At 45.3% G+C, this 20,526-nt stretch overlaps 1 protein-coding gene across 1 annotated transcript in view; it reads left to right on the plus strand.

Annotated features, from left to right (window-relative positions):
* The window catches only part of luzp2 (leucine zipper protein 2), a 402,509-nt gene that overhangs the window by 278,668 nt on the left and 103,315 nt on the right, over nt 1-20,526 (plus strand). The window contains exon 8 of the mRNA XM_087996289.1: nt 12,819-12,893. Coding sequence (XP_087852415.1) covers nt 12,819-12,893 — 75 coding nt within the window. The remainder of the gene's footprint in view (nt 1-12,818; nt 12,894-20,526) is intronic.

Below are 20,526 nucleotides of genomic sequence, written 5' to 3' on the forward strand. Positions count from 1 at the left end.
GCTCGCTCGCTCTCTGTCCCTCGCTCGCTCGCTCTCTGTCCCTCGCTCGCTCGCTCTCTGTCCCTCGCTCGCACGCTCTCTGTCCCTCGCTCGCTCGCTCTCTGTCCCTCGCTCGCTCTCTGTCTCTGCCTCTGCCTCTGTCTCTGCCTCTGTCTGTGCCTCTGTCCCTGTCCCTCGCTCGCTCGCTCTCTGCCTCTGCCTCTGCCTCTGCCTCTGTCTCTGCCTCTGTCTGTGCCTCTGTCCCTGTCCCTCGCTCGCTCTCTGTCCCTCGCTCGCTCTGTCTCTGTCTCTGTCTCTGTCTCTGTCCCTCGCTCGCTCGCTCTCTGTCTCTGTCTCTGTCCCTCGCTCGCTCGCTCTCTGTCCCTCGCTCGCTCGCTCTCTGTCCCTCGCTCGCTCGCTCTCTGTCCCTCGCTCGCTCTCTGCCCCTGCCTCTGCCTCTGTCTGTGCCTCTGTCCCTGTCCCTCGCTCGCTCGCTCTCTGTCCCTCGCTCGCTCTGTCTCTGTCTCTGTCTCTGTCCCTCGCTCGCTCGCTCTCTGTCCCTCCCTCGCTCGCTCGCTCTCTGTCCCTCCCTCGCTCGCTCGCTCTCTGTCCCTCCCTCGCTCGCTCTCTGTCCCTCGCTCGCTCGCTCTCTGTCCCTCGCTCTCTGTCCCTCGCTCGCCCTGTTTCTGTCCCTCGCTCGCCCTGTTTCTGTCCCTCGCTCGCCCTGTTTCTGTCCCTCGCTCGCCCTGTTTCTATCCCTCGCTCGCCCGCTCTCTGTCTCTGTCCCTCGCTCGTCCTGTTTCTGTCCCTCGCTCGTCCTGTTTCTGTCCCTCGCTCGCTCGGTCTCTGACCCTCGCTCGCTCGGTCTCTGTCCCTCCCTCGCTCGCTCGGTCTCTGTCCCTCCCTCCCTCGCTCGCTCTCTGTCCCTCCCTCGCTCGCTCTCTGTCCCTCCCTCGCTCGCTCTCTGTCCCTCCCTCGCTCGCTCTCTGTCCCTCCCTCGCTCGCTCTCTGTCCCTCCCTCGCTCACTCTCTGTCCCTCGCTCGCTCTCTGTCCCTCGCTCGCTCGCTCTCTGTCCCTCGCTCTCTGACCCTCGCTCGCTCGCTCTCTGACCCTCGCTCGCTCGCTCTCTGACCCTCGCTCGCTCTCTGACCCTCGCTCGCTCGCTCTCTGACCCTCGCTCGCTCGCTCTCTGACCCTCGCTCGCTCGCTCTCTGACCCTCGCTCGTTCGCTCTCTGACCCTCGCTCGTTCGCTCTCTGTCCCTCGCTCGCTCGCTCTCTGTCCCTCGCTCGCTCGCTCTCTGTCCCTCGCTCGCTCGCTCTCTGTCCCTCGCTCGTTCGCTCTCTGTCCCTCCCTCGCTCTGTCTCTGTCCCTCCCTCGTTCGCTCTCTGTCCCTCGCTCGCTCTCTGTCCCTCCCTCGCTCGCTCTCTGTCCCTCCCTCGCTCGCTCTCTGTCCCTCCCTCGCTCGCTCTCTGTCCCTCCCTCGCTCGCTCTCTGTCCCTCCCTCGCTCTGTCTCTGTCCCTCCCTCGCTCGCTCTCTGTCCCTCCCTCGTTCGCTCTCTGTCCCTCCCTCGTTCGCTCTCTGTCCCTCCCTCGTTCGCTCTCTGTCCCTCCCTCGTTCGCTCTCTGTCCCTCCCTCGTTCGCTCTCTGTCCCTCCCTCGCTCTGTCTCTGTCCCTCCCTCGCTCTGTCTCTGTCCCTCCCTCGCTCTGTCTCTGTCCCTCCCTCGCTCTGTCTCTGTCCCTCCCTCGTTCGCTCTCTGTCCCTCCCTCGTTCGCTCTCTGTCCCTCCCTCGTTCGCTCTCTGTCCCTCCCTCGTTCGCTCTCTGTCCCTCCCTCGCTCGCTCTCTGTCCCTCCCTCGCTCGCTCTCTGTCCCTCCCTCGCTCGCTCTCTGTCCCTCCCTCGCTCGCGCTCTGTCCCTCGCTCGCTCGCTCTCTGACCCTCCCTCGCTCTGTCTCTGTCTCTGTCCCTCGCTCGCGCTCTGTCTCTGTCTCTGTCCCTCGCTCGCGCTCTGTCCCTCGCTCGCTCGCGCTCTGTCCCTCGCTCGCTCGCGCTCTGTCCCTCGCTCGCTCGCGCTCTGTCCCTCGCTCGCGCTCTGTCTCTGTCTCTGTCCCTCGCTCGCGCTCTGTCCCTCGCTCGCGCTCTGTCTCTGTCTCTGACCCTCGCTCGCTCTGTCTCTCTGTCTGTTTGTGCCTCTCTCTTTCTTTGTTTCTCTATCTCTGTCTCTCTGTCTCCAAATGATCCATGAGAGTATCACTTGGAGTGAAGAACGCTCAGTGTGGAAGAGATGATATTCTGTCTTCACACTGAGAATACCTGACATGGTGTTCTGTGGCACTGCCATTGTGCTTAGTGGGAGTCGTCATCAAACAGATCAGGTAACTCCAAAATTAGGAATTCCTGAGGGCCTATAGGCTATTAGCTGCAGCTGAATTGTACTCCCAACATAATTTGCAAATTCATAGCCAGGCATATCCCCACTCTACCATTGCCATTAAGCCAGGGGATCAACCTTGGTTCAATGGAGAGTGCAGGAGGACATACCAGGAACAGCACCAGCCATACCTGAAAATAAGGTATCAACTTGGTGAAGCCACAGCTCAGGAATACTTGTGTGCCAAACAGCATAAGCAGCATGTGACAGACAGAGCCCAGTGATCCCACAACCAATGGTTGTGACCCTAGCTCTGTGATCCTGCCACATCTAGTCTCGATGGATAACCTGCTAGAAGAAGCAGATCCACGTAAATCCCGAGTGGGCGTGCTCAGGACAAAAGATAAGGCTTAAGCATTTGTCATAATCTTCAGCCAGAAGTTTTGTCTGGGAGATCCAACTCAGCCACCTCTTGGAGCTGTCTTTTAGCCAATTCAATTCACACCATGTGATATCTAAAAAACATGTCTGGACATACTGGATACTATAACAGCTTAGTACCCCGAAAATGCTCTGGAAATAGTACCTGTGTTCCAGAACTTGCATACATTCTCTTAAGTATGCAGGCAACAAAGGCATTAAATGCCACAATTTGAAAAATTGCTGAGGAATCTCCTGAGGTACACCAAAAAAGATGGACAAATCCAACCCGGCCCATCAACCAACTCTGAATCATCATGGAAGTGTTGGAAAGGGTTAAGAGGTGGATCATGGGACACTAGATGCATGATTGCTGCATTGATTGGGAATCTAAAGTGTTAAAAGTTAATTCCAGTGAATTACGTAGTTAATGAGATGCCAGTTCCTGTGTTATGAGATTCTCGACCACTGATGCCAGAAGATCATCTCACGTTCTGAGGAGGGAGGGCTTAGATCACAAAAGCGGAGAATTGCAGAATTATTACAGCCCAGAGGGAGGCCATTCAGCCCCTTGTGTCTGCCTTTGTCTCCACTTTATTCTGAGGCCGAGAATCTGATTTTCAGGATTTTAGTCAATTAATTTCTCATGCTCATCACTCTTCTCACATAGTCTTAGAGCACAATCGTCTACTCCCAGGTTTAATCTATTACATCTGAATTCCATTTAACTTGTGTATTTGGCAAAGAAACTGAAGGAACTTCACATATTTCAGTTAGTAAATTTGCAGATAACATCAAACTTGGTGGTATAGTGAACAGAGAAGAAGGTTATTTAAGATTACAAAGAGATCTTGTGGGCGGCACGGTGGTTAGCACTGCTGCCTCACAGCGCCAGAGACCCGGGTTCAATTCCCGCCTCAGGCGACTGACTGTGTGGAGTTTGCACATTCTCCCCGTGTCTGCGTGGGTTTCCTCTGGGTGCTCTGGTTTCCTCCCACAGTTCAAAGATGTACAGGTCAGGTGAATTGGCCATGCTAAATTGCCCGTAGTGTTAGGTAAGGGGTAAATGTAGGGGTTTGGGTGGGTTACACTTCGGCGAGTCGGTGTGGACTTGTTGGGCCGAAGGGCCTATTTCCACACTGTAATGTAATCTAATCTTGAAAGTTGGGTCAATGGGCTGAAGCGTAGCAGATGGTGTTTAATTTGGAGAAAGGCAAGATATTGCATTTTGGTAAAACAAACAAGGGCATGACTATAACAATTAAGAGTAGAGTCTGGGGTAGTGTTGTAGAATAGAGAGACCTACGGGTTACAGGTACATCATTCTTTGAAATTTGCTTCACGTGGAGGCAGGGTCGTTAAAAGAGCCTTTAGCATGCTGCCTTCATTGCTCAGACCTTTGAGTATGGGAGTAGTGGCATGTTAACGTTGTTCAGGATATTAGTGAGGCCGCTTCTGGACTACTGTGTCCAGTACTGTAGGCCCAGTTATAGGAAGAATATTATTAAGCTGGAGAGGGTTCAGAAACAATTTACCAGTTTTTAAAAAGTCATTTGGGGTGTGGTGGTCCCTGGCTGGGCCCAGCATTTCTTGCCTGTCCATAGTTTTCCTGAGAAGGTGGTGGTGAGCTGCCTTCTTTAACCGCTGCATTCCACCTGCTGTGAGTTGACCCACAATGTCCTTAGGGTGAGACTTGCAGGATTTTGACCCAGCGACAGCGAAGAAACGATGATCTTTTTCCAAGTCAGGGTGGTGAGTGGCTTGGAGGGGAACTTGAAGGTGGTGGTGTTCCCATGTGTCTGCTGCCCTTGTCCTTCTAGATGGAAGTGTTTGAGGGTTCGGAAGATGCTGTCCGAGGATCTTTGGTGAATTCTGCAGGGCATCTTGTAGATAGTACACACTGCTACTCCTGAGTGTTGGCGGTGGAGGGAGTGGATGTTTGTGGATGTGGTGCCAATCAAGCGGGCTGCTTTGTCCTGGATGGTGTCAAGTTTCTTGAGTGTTATTGGGGCTGCACCCATCAGGCAAGTGAGTAGTATTCCATCACATTCCTGACTCGTGCCTTGTCAATAGTCGAAGTCAGGAGGTAAGTTACTTCAGTATTCCTAGCCTCTGACCTGCTCTTGCAGCCACTGCTATTATGTGATGAGGTCAGTTAAGTTTCTGATCAATAGTATCTCCAAGGATGTTTATAGTGGGGTATTCAGTGACGCTAACACCATTCAATGTCAAGAGGTGGTGGTCAGATTGTCTCTTACTGGTGATGGCCATAGCCTGACATTTGGGTGGCATGAATGTTACTTGCCATTTGTCAGTCCAAGCCTGGATATTGGAAAATCACAGCTGGTCAGGCAGCATCCAAGGAGCAGGAGAATTGTGAATCAGGAATGAAGGGCTTATGCCTGAAACTTCGAATCTCATGCTCCTCGGATGCTGCCTGACCTGCTGCGCTTTTCCAGCTGCACACTTTTTGACTCTGATCTCCAGCATCTGCAGATCTCACTTTCTCCAAGCCTGGATATTGCCCAGATCTTGTTGCATTTGAACATGGACTGCTTCTGTATCTGAGGAGTTCTGAATGGTGCAACCATTGGCGAACATCCCCACTTCTGACCTTATGATGGAGGGAAGGTCATTAATGAAGCAGCTGAAGATGGTTAGGCCGAAGACATTGCCCTGGACAGTTCCTGCAGAGGTGTCCTGAAGCTGAGATGGCTGACTTCCAACAGCCACAACCATCTTCCTTTGTGCCAGGTATGGCTCTACAAACTGGAGAGTTTGACCCCTGATACCCATTGATTCCAGTTTTGCTAGGGCTCAATCAGTTGAATGCCGCAATCAGTTGAATATAGCCATGATGTCAAATGCTGTCACTCTCACCTCCCCTCTGGAATTTAGCTCTTTTGTTTGAACCAAGACTATAATGAGGTCAGGAGCTGGTGGAACCCAATCACTGAGCAAGTTTTTGCTGATCAGGTGCTTCTTGATAGCACTATTGATGACATCTTCCGTCACTTTACTGATGATCAAGACTGGAACATTGGAGCAGTAATTGATCGGGTTGGATTTGTCCTAGTCTTTATGTACAAGACATGTCTGGGCAATTTTCCACATTGTTGGGTAGATGCCAGTGTTGTAACTGTACTGGAATAGCTTGGCTCGGGGAGCAACAAGTTCTGGAGCACACTTCTTCTGTACTTTTGCCAGAATGTTATCAAGGCCCATTGCCTTTGCAGTATCTAGTGCCTCCAACCATATCTTAATATCATGTGGAGTGAATCGAATTGCCTGAAGACTGGTGTCTGTAATGCTGGGGACCATTGGAGAAGGTAGAGTTTGATCATTCACTTGTCACTCCTGAGTGAAGATTGCTGTGAAAGCTTCAGCCTTATCTTTTGCACTGATGTGCTGGGCTCTTCCATCATTGAGGATGGGGTTATTTGTGGAGCCTCCTCCTCCAGTGAATTGTTTAATTGTCCTCCACTATTCCTGACTGGATGTGGCAGGACTGCAGAGCTTAGATCTGATCTGATGGATGTGGGATTGCTTAACTCTGCTTATCACTTGCTGTTTATGCTGTTTGGCATGCAACCTGGTTGGGGACTTCAGGTTGACCCCTCATCTTCAGGTATGACTGGTGGTGCTCCTGGCATGCCCTCCTCCACTCACCACTGAACCAGGGGTACCCTGGAGTACAGTTCTGCTGTCGATGACCCACAGCACCTCATGAATGCCCAGTCTTGGTTTGCTAGATCTGTTTGAAGTCTGTTCCATTTAGCAAAGTGATAGTGCCACACAACACAATGGAGGGTATACTCAATGTGAAGGTGGAACTTTGTCTCCACATGGACTGTGCGGAGGTCGCACTTACCGATACTGTCATGGACAGGTGCATCTGCAGCCGGCAAATAGTAAGGATAAGACCAGGTATGTTTTTTCCTCTTGTTGGTTCTCTCACCACCCGATGCAGACCCAGCCTAGCAGCAATGTCCTTAAGAACCCAATCAGCTCGATCAGTAGTACTGCTGCTGAGCCACTCTTGAAATCCCCCACCCAGAGTACGTTTTGTGCCCTTGTCATCCTTAGTGCTTCCTTTAAGTAATGTTCAACATGAAGGAGTACCTCATCAGCTGAGGGAGGATGGTGCATGGTAATCAGCAGGAGGTTTCCTTGCCCATGTTCAACCTGAAGCCATGAGACTTTGTGGTCCGGGATCAATGTTGAGGACTCCCAGGGCAACTCCCTCCTGACTGTATCTCACTGTGCCGTCACCTCTGCTGGTGAGACAGGGCACATCCAGGGATGGTAATGGTGGTGTTTGGGACATTGTCTGAAAGGTATGATTCCATGTGTATGACAGTGTCAGGCTGTTGCTTGACTGGTCCATGACAGAGCTCTCCCAATTTTGGCACGAGCTAACAGATGTTAGTGAGGAGAACTTTACAGGGCCGACAGAGCTGTTTCTGCATTGTGCTTTCCGGTGCCTAGGTCGATGCTAGAAGATAAGTCTGGTTTCATTTCTTTGAGACTTTGTAGCATTTAGTACAAATGAATGGCTTGCAAGACCATTTCAGAGGGCAACTGAGAGTTAACTATATTGCAATGGGGCTAGAGTCACATGTAGGTCAGGCCAGGTGAGGATGGACGACATTAGTGAATCAGATGGGTTTTTCCAACAATTGACAATGATTTTATGGTCATCAGTAGATACTTAATTCCAGATTTTTTTTTTTCACTGAATCAAATTTCACCATCTGCCATGGTGGGACTCAAACCTGGGTTCCCAGAACAGTACCTGGGTCTTTGGATTAATAATCTCGCGATAATACCATTGAGCCATCAACCTTCCTTAAAAGGATTGGAGAGTTTGAGATATAAAGAGGATGTAAGGCTGGGTCTGTTTTTCACTGAAGTGTAGGAGGTTGAGGGTGACCTTATAAAGGTTTATAAAATCATGAAGGGCACAGATAAGGTCAATGGCAGGTGTCTTTTCACCCAAGATTTCAAGACTCGGCGACATATTTTTAAAGTGAGAGGAGAAGGACTTCAAAAGACATGAGGGGCAATTTTTTTTACATAGTGATTTGTGTATGGAATGAATTTCCAGAGAAAGTGGTGGATTCGGGTACAGTTTCAATGTTTAAAAGACATTTGGATAAGTACATGAATAGGAAAGCTTTGGAGGGATATGGGCCAAGCGCAGGCAAGTGGAAACTTGTTTAGTTTGGGATTACGTTTAGCATGGACTGGTTGGACTGAAAGGTCTGTTTCCGTGCTGTATAACTCTACGACTTTATATGCTGCTACCAAGGATTCTATTTCTGAGCAATACCCTCAGGTCTTTAGTTTGTCTAATATAGCAAAGGACTGCAGTAAGTGCAAATATATCTGAGATAAATGTCTGTCTTCATTAAGTTGAAGCAGCTGTGCTGGCAGAATGCAATACCTTTTGCAGCAGGTATCAGTCCCAAGATGAGCATATGTCATATAGATTTGATGGAAGAAAGACCACATCGCTTTATTTTACAAATATAGAACACACAAGGATCAACTTTACATCCTTTGCAAAAGATTGGTGATTGCACCACCTAATCGATTAACTGCATTTTAATTAAATTGGGTGAGGGAAGGTACTTCCTCAATTAGATTAGATTACTTACAGTGTGGAAACAGGCCCTTCGGCCCAACAAGTCCACACCGACCCGCCGAAGCGCAACCCACCCATACCCCTACATTTACCCCTTACCTAACACTACGGGCAATTTAGCATGGCCATGGTCAATTCACCTGACCTGCACATCTTTGGACTGTGGGAGGAAACTGGAGCACCCGGAGGAAACCCACGCAGACACGGGGAGAACGTGCAAACTCCACACAGTCAGTCGCCTGAGGCGGGAATTGAACCCGGTTCTCTGGCGCTGTGAGGCAGCAGTGCTAACCACTGGGCCACCGTGCCGTCCACAATTCTATTTTGAATTCCAAACCCTGATCATTGGCAACTGAGGTCCAATTAACACAACATTAAATTTAGTTTTGCTTCATGGATTAATGCCTAAAAATCATTCAAGGATGGTGCCGAATGAATCCATGTAAAGCAGTTGCAATCAGCAAAAAAGCTAGAGTTCGATGCCAGTAATCTCAGCTGGACTCAGACGGAGATATTCTGAAGAAGGACAGTTGTGCTGCACAGCTTCTTTTTAGTTTCTTGTATTCAAATTATTGACTTTTAAATGCACTTACTCCTGATTTAATTGTCAAACCAGAAAACAAATAGAATGTTAAGCAAGTTTGGGGCGGCATGGTGGCTCAGTGGTTAGCACTGCTGCCTCACAGCACCAGGGTCCCAGGTTCGATTCTCAGCCTTGGGTGACTATCTATGTGGAGTTTCCACATTCTTCCCATGTCTGCGTGGGTTTCCTCCAGGTGCTCCAGTTTCCTCCCACAGTCCAAAGATGTGCAGGTCAGGTGAATTGGCCATGCTAAATTGCCTATAGTGCTAGGTGCATTCGTCAGAGGGAAATGGGTCTGGGTGGGTTACTGTTCGGAGGGTCAGTGTGGACTTGTTGGGCCGTAGGGCCTGTTTCCACACTGTAGGGAATCTAATCTTAAAAATAAAGAATCTTCAACAGCTTATTTGAAAAGGTCCAACCAAACCAGTATTATTGCTGTATTTATTCACCAGTTTGGAAGATGCATCATTAACAAAATGTGATTACGTTTATGGTTTAATAGCCCCATATTAGCATAATTAGCAAGCTTTCTCGATTGATTAATTTTAATTAATGTGATTACAACCAAATTACAAATCATGAAACCTTAACTCAATTTGTACAATTTTTTCTTATAAATTTTGGTCAAAAAGAAATGATTGTATAAAAATGATTGTACTCTCTGAAGTAGCGAGTATAGTGAGGTTGGAAGTGGGGGAGGTGGAGTGTGAGATGTAATTAACCAAAATACGTGGAATGGAAACACCAAATAGTCATTTTTCGCTTGGTAATTTTGCAAATAGATGTGACAATTCGAAGTACAAACTATGATGGAATTTTAAGTACAATGGTGTTTAATCAAGAAAATGGTTTTCAGACTGAAGGCTAAATTGCAAAGTAATTAAGATGAAAAATTTTCTATTTGGTCAAATTGGCGATGTTCGTGAGTTAAAATTCACTAATGAGTTAAAATTCTGTGTACAGTGGCAACGTGTGTTTTTTTTTAACCATTATGTTGTATTCTGGACCTATGGATCATAATGTTGAAGCCTCTAACTTCCTTTCTATCAGATGACTGACCATGAATCTCTCTTGCTTTTACTTTGTGCCATCTATGTCATTTAGAAGGAATTTCCAGGATGATACACAGCATGTGTTATGAGCACACTTTCTTTGGTCATTAATTTCTGAGTTGGGATTTGATCCTGGAGTATCTAGTTCTGATCAGGGCTATGCAACATGCTCTTCATGTAGCTGCGTAATGTTACTATACACTTCCCTCAGCACAAGGGAAATCACCCACTGGTGTAAACCTCAGAGTTTTCTCATTCTAGATGCTAGTGTCCATTGTGAAGGTCGTACATTGGTCCCTTAGCTTAAGAGAACAATCATAAGATGTAAGTAGATTTCAAGATTTGTGAACTTAATATGTCCAATTGGCCTTGCTCAGAGCCAATCATGACATCTTCTAAAGTTAGGCCTGTATTCAGTCAAATACATATAGTCAGTTGAATATTTGTTTTATTTAAATAATGCTGTTTGGACCCTAACCCCATAAAAGACCTCTAAGTTTATTGAAATTTAAACCTGGACTATCTGACCCAGAGGTTAGGGCACTACCACTGTGTCAGAAGAGCCCGTTTTTTACAAATATTATTTTTAATCAATCTGATTCACACACGTTATGACTCTCTCACCTCCAGGAAACAGATGGAACTTGAACCTGGCCCAAAGGTAAGGCCGCTACCATGGTACCACAAGAGCAGACTTGTATCTGTCTAGTTAGCAGTGTTTACTAATCTAACTATGGCATTTTAATAATTTGGTGAAATAATGCTATTGTATAAGAGTAGGGAAGCTTACTACAAGTGAAGGTGCTGATGACACCACATTTGGAGCATCGTGAACAATTTTGTATCCCTTATTTTAAGAAAAAGCATTATTTCATTGGAGGCAGTTGACGAAGATTCACTAGAATGACTCCCAGTGTGCAGGGATTGTGTTAGGAGCAGAGATTAAACTCATTGGATATACAAAAAAATGAGCAGTGATCTCATTGAAATGCGGAGAATTCTTAAGGGGTTTGATAGGGTAGGTGCTGAGAGGATGTCTCCCCTTGTGGGATGGTGAAGGACCAGAGGCAATGCTCTCAGAATGAAGACTGAGATGAGGAGGACTTTCTCCTCTAAGGGTTGTGGATTTTTGGGACTCCTTGCCACAGAGAGCTATGAGGGCAGAGTCCTTGTGAATATGTCTGGCTGGGAAAGGTAGGTTCTTGATCAGTAGAGTCATAGAGTCAAAGAGGTCATTGAGTCATCCAGCATGGAAACAGACCTTTCGGTCCAACTAAACTAAATTAGTTCCATTTGCCTGCATTTGATCCATATCCCTTTTAAACCTTTTCTATTCATGTACCTGTCCAAAATGTCTTATAAATTTTGTAGTTGTATCTGCGTTTGCCACTTCCAGTGGAAGTTCATTCCAAACGTGCACCACCCTCTGTGTGAAAAAGTTGCCCCTTTTAAGTCTTTCCCCTCTCCCTTTAAAATTATGCCCTCTAGCTTTGGTCTTGCCTACCCTAGGGAAAAGACTTTTGCTATTTACCTTATCTATGTCCCTCATGATTTTATAAACTTCTACAAGGTCACCCCTCAACCACCTATGCTCCAGTGAAAAGATTCCTAGCCTCGAGGGCATAGGTTTGGGGTGAGGGGGCAAAGATATAAAAGGGGCAACTTTTTCACAGAGAGGGTGGTACGGGTTTGGAATGAGCTGCCAGAGGAAGTGGTGGAGGCTGGTACAATTGCAACATTTAAGAGGCATTTGGATGGGTATATGAATAGGAAGGGTTTGGAGGGATATGGGCCAGGTGGGACTAGAATGGGTTGGGATATCTGGTCAGCATAGACGGGTTGGACCGAAGGGTCTGTTTCCATGCTGTACATCTCTATAATTCTATAACTGAAAACCTCCAGTCCCAGTAACATCCTTGTAAATCTTTTTGCGCCCTCTCCAATTTAATAATATCCTTCCTTTGGCAGAGTGACCAGAACTGTATGCAGTATTCCAAAACTGGCCTCACCAACAGCCTGTACAGCCACAACATGGCCTCCTGACTCCTTTACTCAATGGCCTGAGCTATGAAGGCAAGCATGCCAAATATCGTCTTAACCACACTGTCTACCTGTGATGCAACACCAAGTTATAGTCCGACAGGTTTAATTGGAAGCACTAGCTTTCGGAGCGCTACTCCTGATGAAGCTAGAGCTTCCAATTAAACCTGTTGGACTATAACCTGGTGTTGTGAGAATTTTAACTTTGTACACTCCAGTCCAACACTGGCACCTCCATATTATGCCTTTGCAACTTTCAAGGACTTAGGTACTGGAATCCTGAGGTCTCTCTGTTCGACAACACTACCCAAGGCCCCATAATTAGCTGTGTAAGTCCTGCCCTTTGTTTGTCTTGCCAAAATGCAACACCTCTCGGATGTGTAAGTTAAAGATCAGCCCATGATCATATTGAATGGTGGAAGAGGCTCGAAGGGCCAGACGGCCTTCTCCTGCTCCGAGTTCTTCTGTTCAATGTCCTAAACTCCAGGAATCAAGGGTTACCGGGAAAAGGCAGAAAACTGGACATGAGTGTCATATCAGCCATGATCCTATTGAATGGTGGAGCAGCTTCAACTGGCTGAATGGCTTACTCCTGTTCCTGTTCTTGTGGCCTTATGGTCATGGTCTTGGTCTTATCCTACGCTGTACTGAGACAGATTTTAAGAGCACAATTATGTTTATCTGCTATTGTACATTACAATTTCTTATATCTTTCTCTCCTTAGGCACAACAGCTGACTGATCTGGAACGCAAACTATTAGCAGCTAAACAGGAATTGGAAAAGACAGCAGGTGATAAGGTGACAAGAATTTTATAAATCGGGGCATTGGATTCTCATTTCCATATCGGGCCACTGTGTACGTTATTATTTCTCTGACACAACTCTGCAACATTTCTGCTCCCTTTGAGATGTAATTGCAAATATGAAGTTGTTTGAGCCTGGTTTCTTTGAATTAAGAAAACATCAACACTCAGGACAGGCTGGAGAAGAGAGGAAGGTTGCTACCAAGCTGTTGTGGTAAAGTCTCAGATTTTCAATGCTGTGCACCAGGAAAAGGACTGAAGTCTGTTCCTGCCTTGCAGAGCTCTTGTCTCTGTCGAGAGTAGGTTGTGCAGTCAGTTCCCATATCAGATATGATTCTTAAAAGCAAAAGGGGTCAAAGGATATGGGGAGAAAATGGGAACAGTGTTTTGAGTTGCATGATCCTCAATGGCAGAGCACGATTGAAGGGCTGAATGGCCTACTACTGCAACCTATTTTCAATTGAGGTACTGCATTTTGGGAAAGCAAATCTTAGCAGGACTTATACACTGAATGGTAAAGTCCTAGGGAGTGTTGCTGAACAAAAAGACTTTGGAGTGCAGGTTTATAGCTCCTTGAAAGTGGAGTCGCAGGTAGATAGGATAGTGAGGAAGACATGAAGAAGGCTTTCCATTATTGGTCAGAATATTGAGTACAGGCGTTGGGAGGTCATGTTGCGGCTGTACAGGACATTGGTTAGGCTACTGTTGGAATATTGCGTGTAATTCTGGTCTCCTTCCTATCGGAAAGATGTTGTGAAGCTTGAAAGGGTTGAGAAAAGATTTACAAGGATGTTTCCAGGGTTGGAGGATCTGAGCTACAGAGAGAGGCTGAACAGGCTGGGGCTGTTTTCCCTGGAGCGTCAGAGGCTGAGGGGTGACCTTATGAGATTTACAAAATTATGAGGGGCATGGATAGGATAAATAGACAAAGTCTTTTCCCTGGGGTCGGGGAGTCCAGAACTAGAGGGCATAGGTTTAGGGTGAGAGGGGAAAGATATGAGACCTAAGAGGCAACTTTTTTCACGCAGAGGGTGGTACGTGTATGGAATGAGCTGCCAGAGGATGTGGTGGAGGCTGGTACAATTGCAACATTTAAGAGGCAATTAAATGAATATATGAATAGAAAGGGTTTGGAGGGACATGGGCCGGGTGCTGGCAGGTGGGACTAGTTTGGGTTGGGATATCTGGTCAGCATGGACGGGTTGGACTAAAGGGTCTGTTTCCATGCTGTACATCTCTATGACTCTATGATTCTACATTGTCTGTAATGCAATGGCAGTTAAAAACAAAGTACTTGATGATGTAAAAAAACATTTCAGAGATGTTGTTAGCTAGTTATGAGCAATAACTCTGTAGTTGTTTGAAAATGGATGTTATCCTTTTCTTCCTGATCACCTCCCTACCACATCATTTCCCTATACTGTCCAGGTACAGAACGTTACTGGTATAGGTAAAGTCACCCTAGTTCCAGAGGATTGTAGGGCTACTTTCTCATTAGAGAGAGGTAGAATCTGGCTTTCGCTGGATCTCGGGTGAGGGGTAAGTTTGTGAAGGCAGGGTCATCATGGTAACCTCAGCCAGTGTGAGAATTGAACGGTTGGCATCACTCCACATCTCAAACCAGCCATCCACCCAACTGAACTAACTGAACCCGTCTTATAAGCATAACTATCAGTGGTTCATCAACTCTCTTACTCATACCATAGAATTACGGAGGCTGCTCTAAAACTGCTTTAGTGTCCTGCCCGCTATTTTTAAAATTTCATTTTACGCATTCTTCTGTATCAGACATAAGTAGTCTACTACAGAGCAGAAAATCATCCATCATAGGTTCAATAACAATTGGATCACTCTTACTGCTTTATCTGACTTGATGTCCTCTTCCTTGCAATTATTGGTTACTGTCAGAACGGTCTGTCACAACACTTTTAGACTTCAACTCTAATTGTTCGGAAATGTGCCAAGGCACAATTGCTTGTTGATGTTACTGACGGAAACTCGATATGGCCCAAAGAGTACTCCTGCCAAGCCAAAATATTTCACGTCCCAGCACAAACTTTATTGCTTTCAATCTTCTCTGACAGTAATTGCATTGAAAGAAAACATCACCAGTTCTTATTTTGACAAAATAATATATTGTGAATGGGTTTTGATCAGTCACAATAGTAGGTTAATACTCATGAAATTTTTGTCTGCAACCCATGCACAAGTATAAATTAAATATTGGACTCATGCCCAAATAGAGACAGAAAGCAACTGTTCTGCTTTTTTGTTATAAAAACAGAAGTTGCTGGAAAAGCTCAGCAAGTCTGGCAGCATCTGTAGAGAGAAATCAGAGTTAATGTTTCAGGTCCGGTGACCCTTCCTTGGTTTTGACAAAGGGTAACTGGACCTGAAATGTTAACTTTGATTTCTCTCCACAGATGCTGCCAGACCTGCTGAACTTTTCCAGCAACTTCTGTTTTTGTTTCTGACTTACAGCATCCGCAGTTCTTTCAGTTTTTCTTTCAGTTGGTTTTGTTATTATCCATGAAATATGTGCACCACTGGCTGGGCCAACATTTATTTCCCATTCCTTACTGCTCTGCACAAGGTGGTGGTGAACTTCCTCCTTGAATTGCAGCATTTCTTAGGTAGCAGAAGCACCTGCAGGTGCTGTTAGAAAGGGAGTCCCAGGATTCTCACCCAGTGACAGTAAAGGGATGTTTGGAAATCAGAGTGGTGCCTCTCCTAGAGGGGAACTTGCAACTGCTGGTGCTCCCACACATGAGCTGTCCCTGACCTTCTGTCTACTAATGGGTGTGTGGAATTGGAAGGTGCTGGTGGATTCTTTATGAATTTCTGCTGTGCATCTTGTAGGTGTTACACACTGTGCCATCCGTGGTGAGGGAGTGAATGTTGAAGATGGCAGATTGGGTGCCAATCAAGTTTTGAGTTGGATGACGTCACGCTTCTTGAACATTGTTGAACCTACACTCATCAACTCCTCCCAAGTACCAACATTCTCAATATTGTTTCATATGTCAAGCCCATTAATCAGCCAGAACCTTTTGAAATGTGATAGAAATGCATTACAAAGTAATTAAAATGGAATAAGATTTGATAAAATGTGGAGCTGGGAAAAGCACAACAAGTTAAGCAGCATCAGAGGAGCAGGAGAGTCAACCTTTTAAGTTGGGACCTTTCATCAGGACTGGGGAAGGGGAAGTGGGCTGAGAAATAAATAGGAGGAGGAGGTTGGGGCTGGGAGAAAGGCAGATGGGATGGCAATAGGTGGATGCAGGTAGGTGGTGATTGTGAGTGGTCAGTGGGAAGTCTGGAGTGGATGGGTGGGAACGAAGATGGACGGATGCGATGAGGTCAAGGAGATGGGATGGAGAGGGAGGGCTGGACCTGGGATGAGGCTGGGGGGCGGGGGTGGGGAGATTTGGAAGCTGGTGAATTGTATGTTAAGGTCATAAGGTGGTCAGCTCCCAAGGTAGAAGATGAGGTGCTGAAAACCATACTCGTATGGAATAAAACAAGATCATCCGCTGAGGGTAATTGTCTATAATTTGTTGGAGGACAACAGATTGCTGCTCCCGAATGACGTTTCAGTTGTTACAAAGACTATCACATCAACTATTTAAAATAAGAGGCATACCCACTTGGTGTGCATAAAATAAGTCAAATCATTGACTGTGACTTATTTTATGAGCTTAAACATTTTCAACTGGTCAGCGAGTGTTCCGGTTGGGATTTGTACACGGTAGACATGCCTGGCAAATCTGATTGAGAAGGGACTAAAACTAGTGGAGATGGAAAAGCTCATCGGTGTTGTTTTTCTGGACTGATGAAAGAATTTGACAAAGTTACAGGTGACAGGTGATGTTATTAGCCAAATCTGAGGCCAATGAAATTGAAGGCAACTTGTTGGTCTGGTTAGAAGTCGTGCTGTGTGGCAGTTGAAGTAATAAAGAGGGCACTCTAATTGGTAGAATGCCACCAGTCAAGTCCAGAAAGGCTGGAAAATATTCATCATATTTATGAATGACCTTTCAAAAGGTCACTGTGGATGGTTGCAGAATGCTTCCATGTTAACATTTGATAAGGCAAATCAGGACAGGAATTATAAGCTTAATAAAAACCAAAGGAACTGTTGATGCTGTAAATGAGAAACAAAAGCAGAAATTGCTGGAAAAGCTCAGCAGGTCTGGCAGCATCTATGGAGAGAAATCAGAGTTAACGTTTTGGGTCGAGTGACCCATCCTCTGAACAGTTTATTGAGTTCTGAGGAAGGGCCACCAGACCCGGAAAATTAACTCTGATTTCTCTCCACAGATGGTGCCTGACCTGCTGAGCTTTTCCAGCAATTTCTGCTTTTGTCTCTTGTACACTAGATGGAAGGTTCCTGCGGAATATTCCTGAACAAAGAGATGGTAGAGTGCAGGTTCACAGTTCCTTGAAGGTGAAGTGCCAAGTAGACAGGATAGTGAAAAAGGTGTTGAGTACGCTTACCTTTATTTGTCAGTACATTGAGTATAGGAGTTGGGAGACCATTCTGTGGCTGCACAGGACATTAGAGTAATGCATCCAGTTCTGGTCTCACTACTATAGGAAAGATGTTGTTAAACTTGAAAGGGTTCAGAAAAGTTTTATAAGGATGTTGCTGGGTTTGGAGGGCTTGTGCAATAGGGAGAGGCTGACTATGCTGGAGCTATTTTCCATGGATCATAGGCTGAATGCTGACCTTGTCGAGGTTGATGAAATATGGATAGGGTGAATAGCCAGGGTCTTTTTCCCAAGTTAGGGGACTCCAAAGCTAGAGGCTATAGATTTAAGTTGAGAGGGGAAAGCTATGAAAGGGACCTAACGGGCAATCTTTTCAGAGGGTGGTGTGTGTATGGAATGAGTTGCCAGAGGAAGTGGTGGAGGCTGCTATAATTACAACATTTAAAAGGCATCTGGATGAGTATAGAATAGGAAGGGTTTAGAGGGTAATGGGCCAAATTCTAGCAAATGGGACTGGCTTAGTTTTGAATATCTGGTCGGCATGGATGAGTTGGACTAAAGAGTCTGTTTCTGTGCTGTACAACTCTCTGACTCTGTCAATTGAATGAGAAAATATGGTAAATGGATTTCACTATTAGCAAGTTTGAATTCATGTGCTTTCAATCTAAGACAGTACCTTTTAAATAGGTAAAAAACAGAAGACTGACAGTCGAAGACACTTTTAGGGGTTTGTGAACATATATCATTAAAATGGACTGGTGTAAAAAGATATTCAAAAATGCAGTTGGAATGTTGGTTTTATATCTGGAGTGCTAGAATACAAGAGGTGGAAGCTTGCAATAGCCACTCAACTCTTTGTTTTGATTATACCTTTGGTGTCCTGAGCAGCTCTGGGAACTTTTAGGGAGGATTTTCTGGCCTGGAAGGGAGTGTAGCAAAGACTTGCCAGAATAATCCAAGAGTCAATTGTCAAGGAGAATAACACACACTAATGTTGTACTCTCTGGAATGCAGAGATCAACGTTTATGAGATTATAAGGGAAGCTGATAGAGTAGATGAGAAGCAGTTTTTTGTTTTGATTGTGGAGTTTATATTCAGCTCAAATCTTTGACTAATTAGTCGAAAAGTTCAATTCAGGATTTTCAGGAATTCAGGTCTGAAGTGTTTCAACACTCAGTGGGTACTGGAAATTCGAAACACACTTTCACAAATGATGCTTGATTCTATAATTCTAAGTTTGATGCCAAAAGTATGAAAATAATGTGAGACAAAGGTGAATATTTGGAATTCAGTTGCAGATCTTTGTGATTTCATTGAACAGCAGTGCTCTTGAGGGGCTGAACGACTTCCTCCTGCTCCAAAGTCCTTTATGTTCTTGTGCGTGAAAGATTACATCAGCAGTTCGTACCCAGCCCAAATCAATCTGACATTGTAAGGTAAATTGGAATTCTTCAGTGGTCTAAATGGGGTGAACAATTATTTTGAAAAATTCTTTGTAAGTCTTGCCAATGCTGTTATCATCACACTGGAACTTTGGGGAGGTTAACTTCTTGATCAGTATCAATAGAAATTGTTGACACTATACTGTTTGCAAATTTGCCACGAGTAAAACAGTCTTGTACATCAGGGTAACATGAGGCTTAACACAGAACCATCTTGCTATTGTTATGTGATCATTTGCATTACTGATGATGCAGACGATATTTGATGTTAATCCTTTACACGATGTGAGCTACACTACATGGTTACCACTCAGAATCAATGGCTGGTACCTTAATGTCTCTGAAGGTTAGAAACCTTTAGAATAAAGTGGTATGTCTTGACTGATATTGGTTTTGCTGAGGCCATTCAATAGCCACTTGTTCAGCAAGTAGAGAAGCTCCCAAAGCAGATCCCTTTGACCTAGGACCAAGCAAAAGATATACCTCCCTCAATCCAATCCAAAAGTAAACAAAATCCTAATCTTCCTGTCATTCTTGCCAATCATAAAATATGACTGAGGTTTTTTTTTAATTCATTCACTGGATGAGGGCATCACTGCTCAGGTCAACATTTATTGCCCATTACAGAGGGTCATTAGGAATCACTCACGTTACCTTGGGTCTGGAGTCACATGTAGGCCAGACCATGTAAGACAGCAGTTTCCTTACCTAAAGGACATTAGTGAACCTATAGGTTTTTTTTTCCCAACAATTGGCAGTGAATTTATGATCACTATTCGAATCTTAATTCCAGGTTTTCATTGCATTCAAACTCCAGCATGTGCCGGACCCTAGCATTGAACCCAGGTCCCAAGAACACTACCTGCGTCTCTGGATTTATAATCTAGTGATAATATCACTAGACCTTCACCTCCCAGTTAAATTTGCCTTTTACCCAAATCATTTCCTACATTTTCTAAATGTTTTGCACATCGTAAACCGTATTTGAAAAACTTCTGAATTCAGTAGATGTTTTTTTCTGTGTTCTTTATTGTATAAATCGTGAATCGACCTGACTCTGTATCTTATGGTCCTGAAGTGATAAACTGCATGACATCGCTCTCAAGTGTCAGACAATAGCTAAGTACTTTGGCAATTAGTTTTCCTATTGTTGTGAGCTTATAACAATTCTCTAAACTATCTGCAACATTGGAAAGCATTTGTTCAGCCTGGCAATGAACTACAATGCTAATGTTATCTGGAGGCAAATACTTCTATTCTATTGCTTACTTCAAGCACAAGTCTGACATCCCCTCGTTTCAGGTTTTGTTTAAGAGTAGGAAAACAACATTAAGCCAAACAAAGCAAGATAAAACACAATGACACGTCAACCAAGATATGGCCTGCAGACGTAAAACATTTCCACAGCCCCTCTGAGCCAGCGATGTTTTGGCAGATAATTCATTCCTGTCTTTTTGATAATCTAATGACCAACCCAGCTCTCTTGTAATTAATGTTGCCTGCCACTGGGCTGTGAAATGGAAACACACAAACATGGCACTGAACACAACCATGTTTAAAATGAAATTGCCCACTGCAGTTTCAGAATGTCAATGAAAGCACAGTTTGGAACATTGGAATTTAAGAAGCAGGAATAAGACAGGTAGACCCAATGTAATCTGCCTGCTCTTCAATGTAATCATGCCTTGGCAAAT

This window comes from Chiloscyllium plagiosum, unplaced genomic scaffold, assembly GCF_037043375.1.
Source record: "Chiloscyllium plagiosum isolate Xiang-an unplaced genomic scaffold, Cpla_swu_hap1 HiC_scaffold_18, whole genome shotgun sequence".
NCBI classification, from domain to species: Eukaryota; Metazoa; Chordata; class Chondrichthyes; order Orectolobiformes; family Hemiscylliidae; genus Chiloscyllium; species Chiloscyllium plagiosum.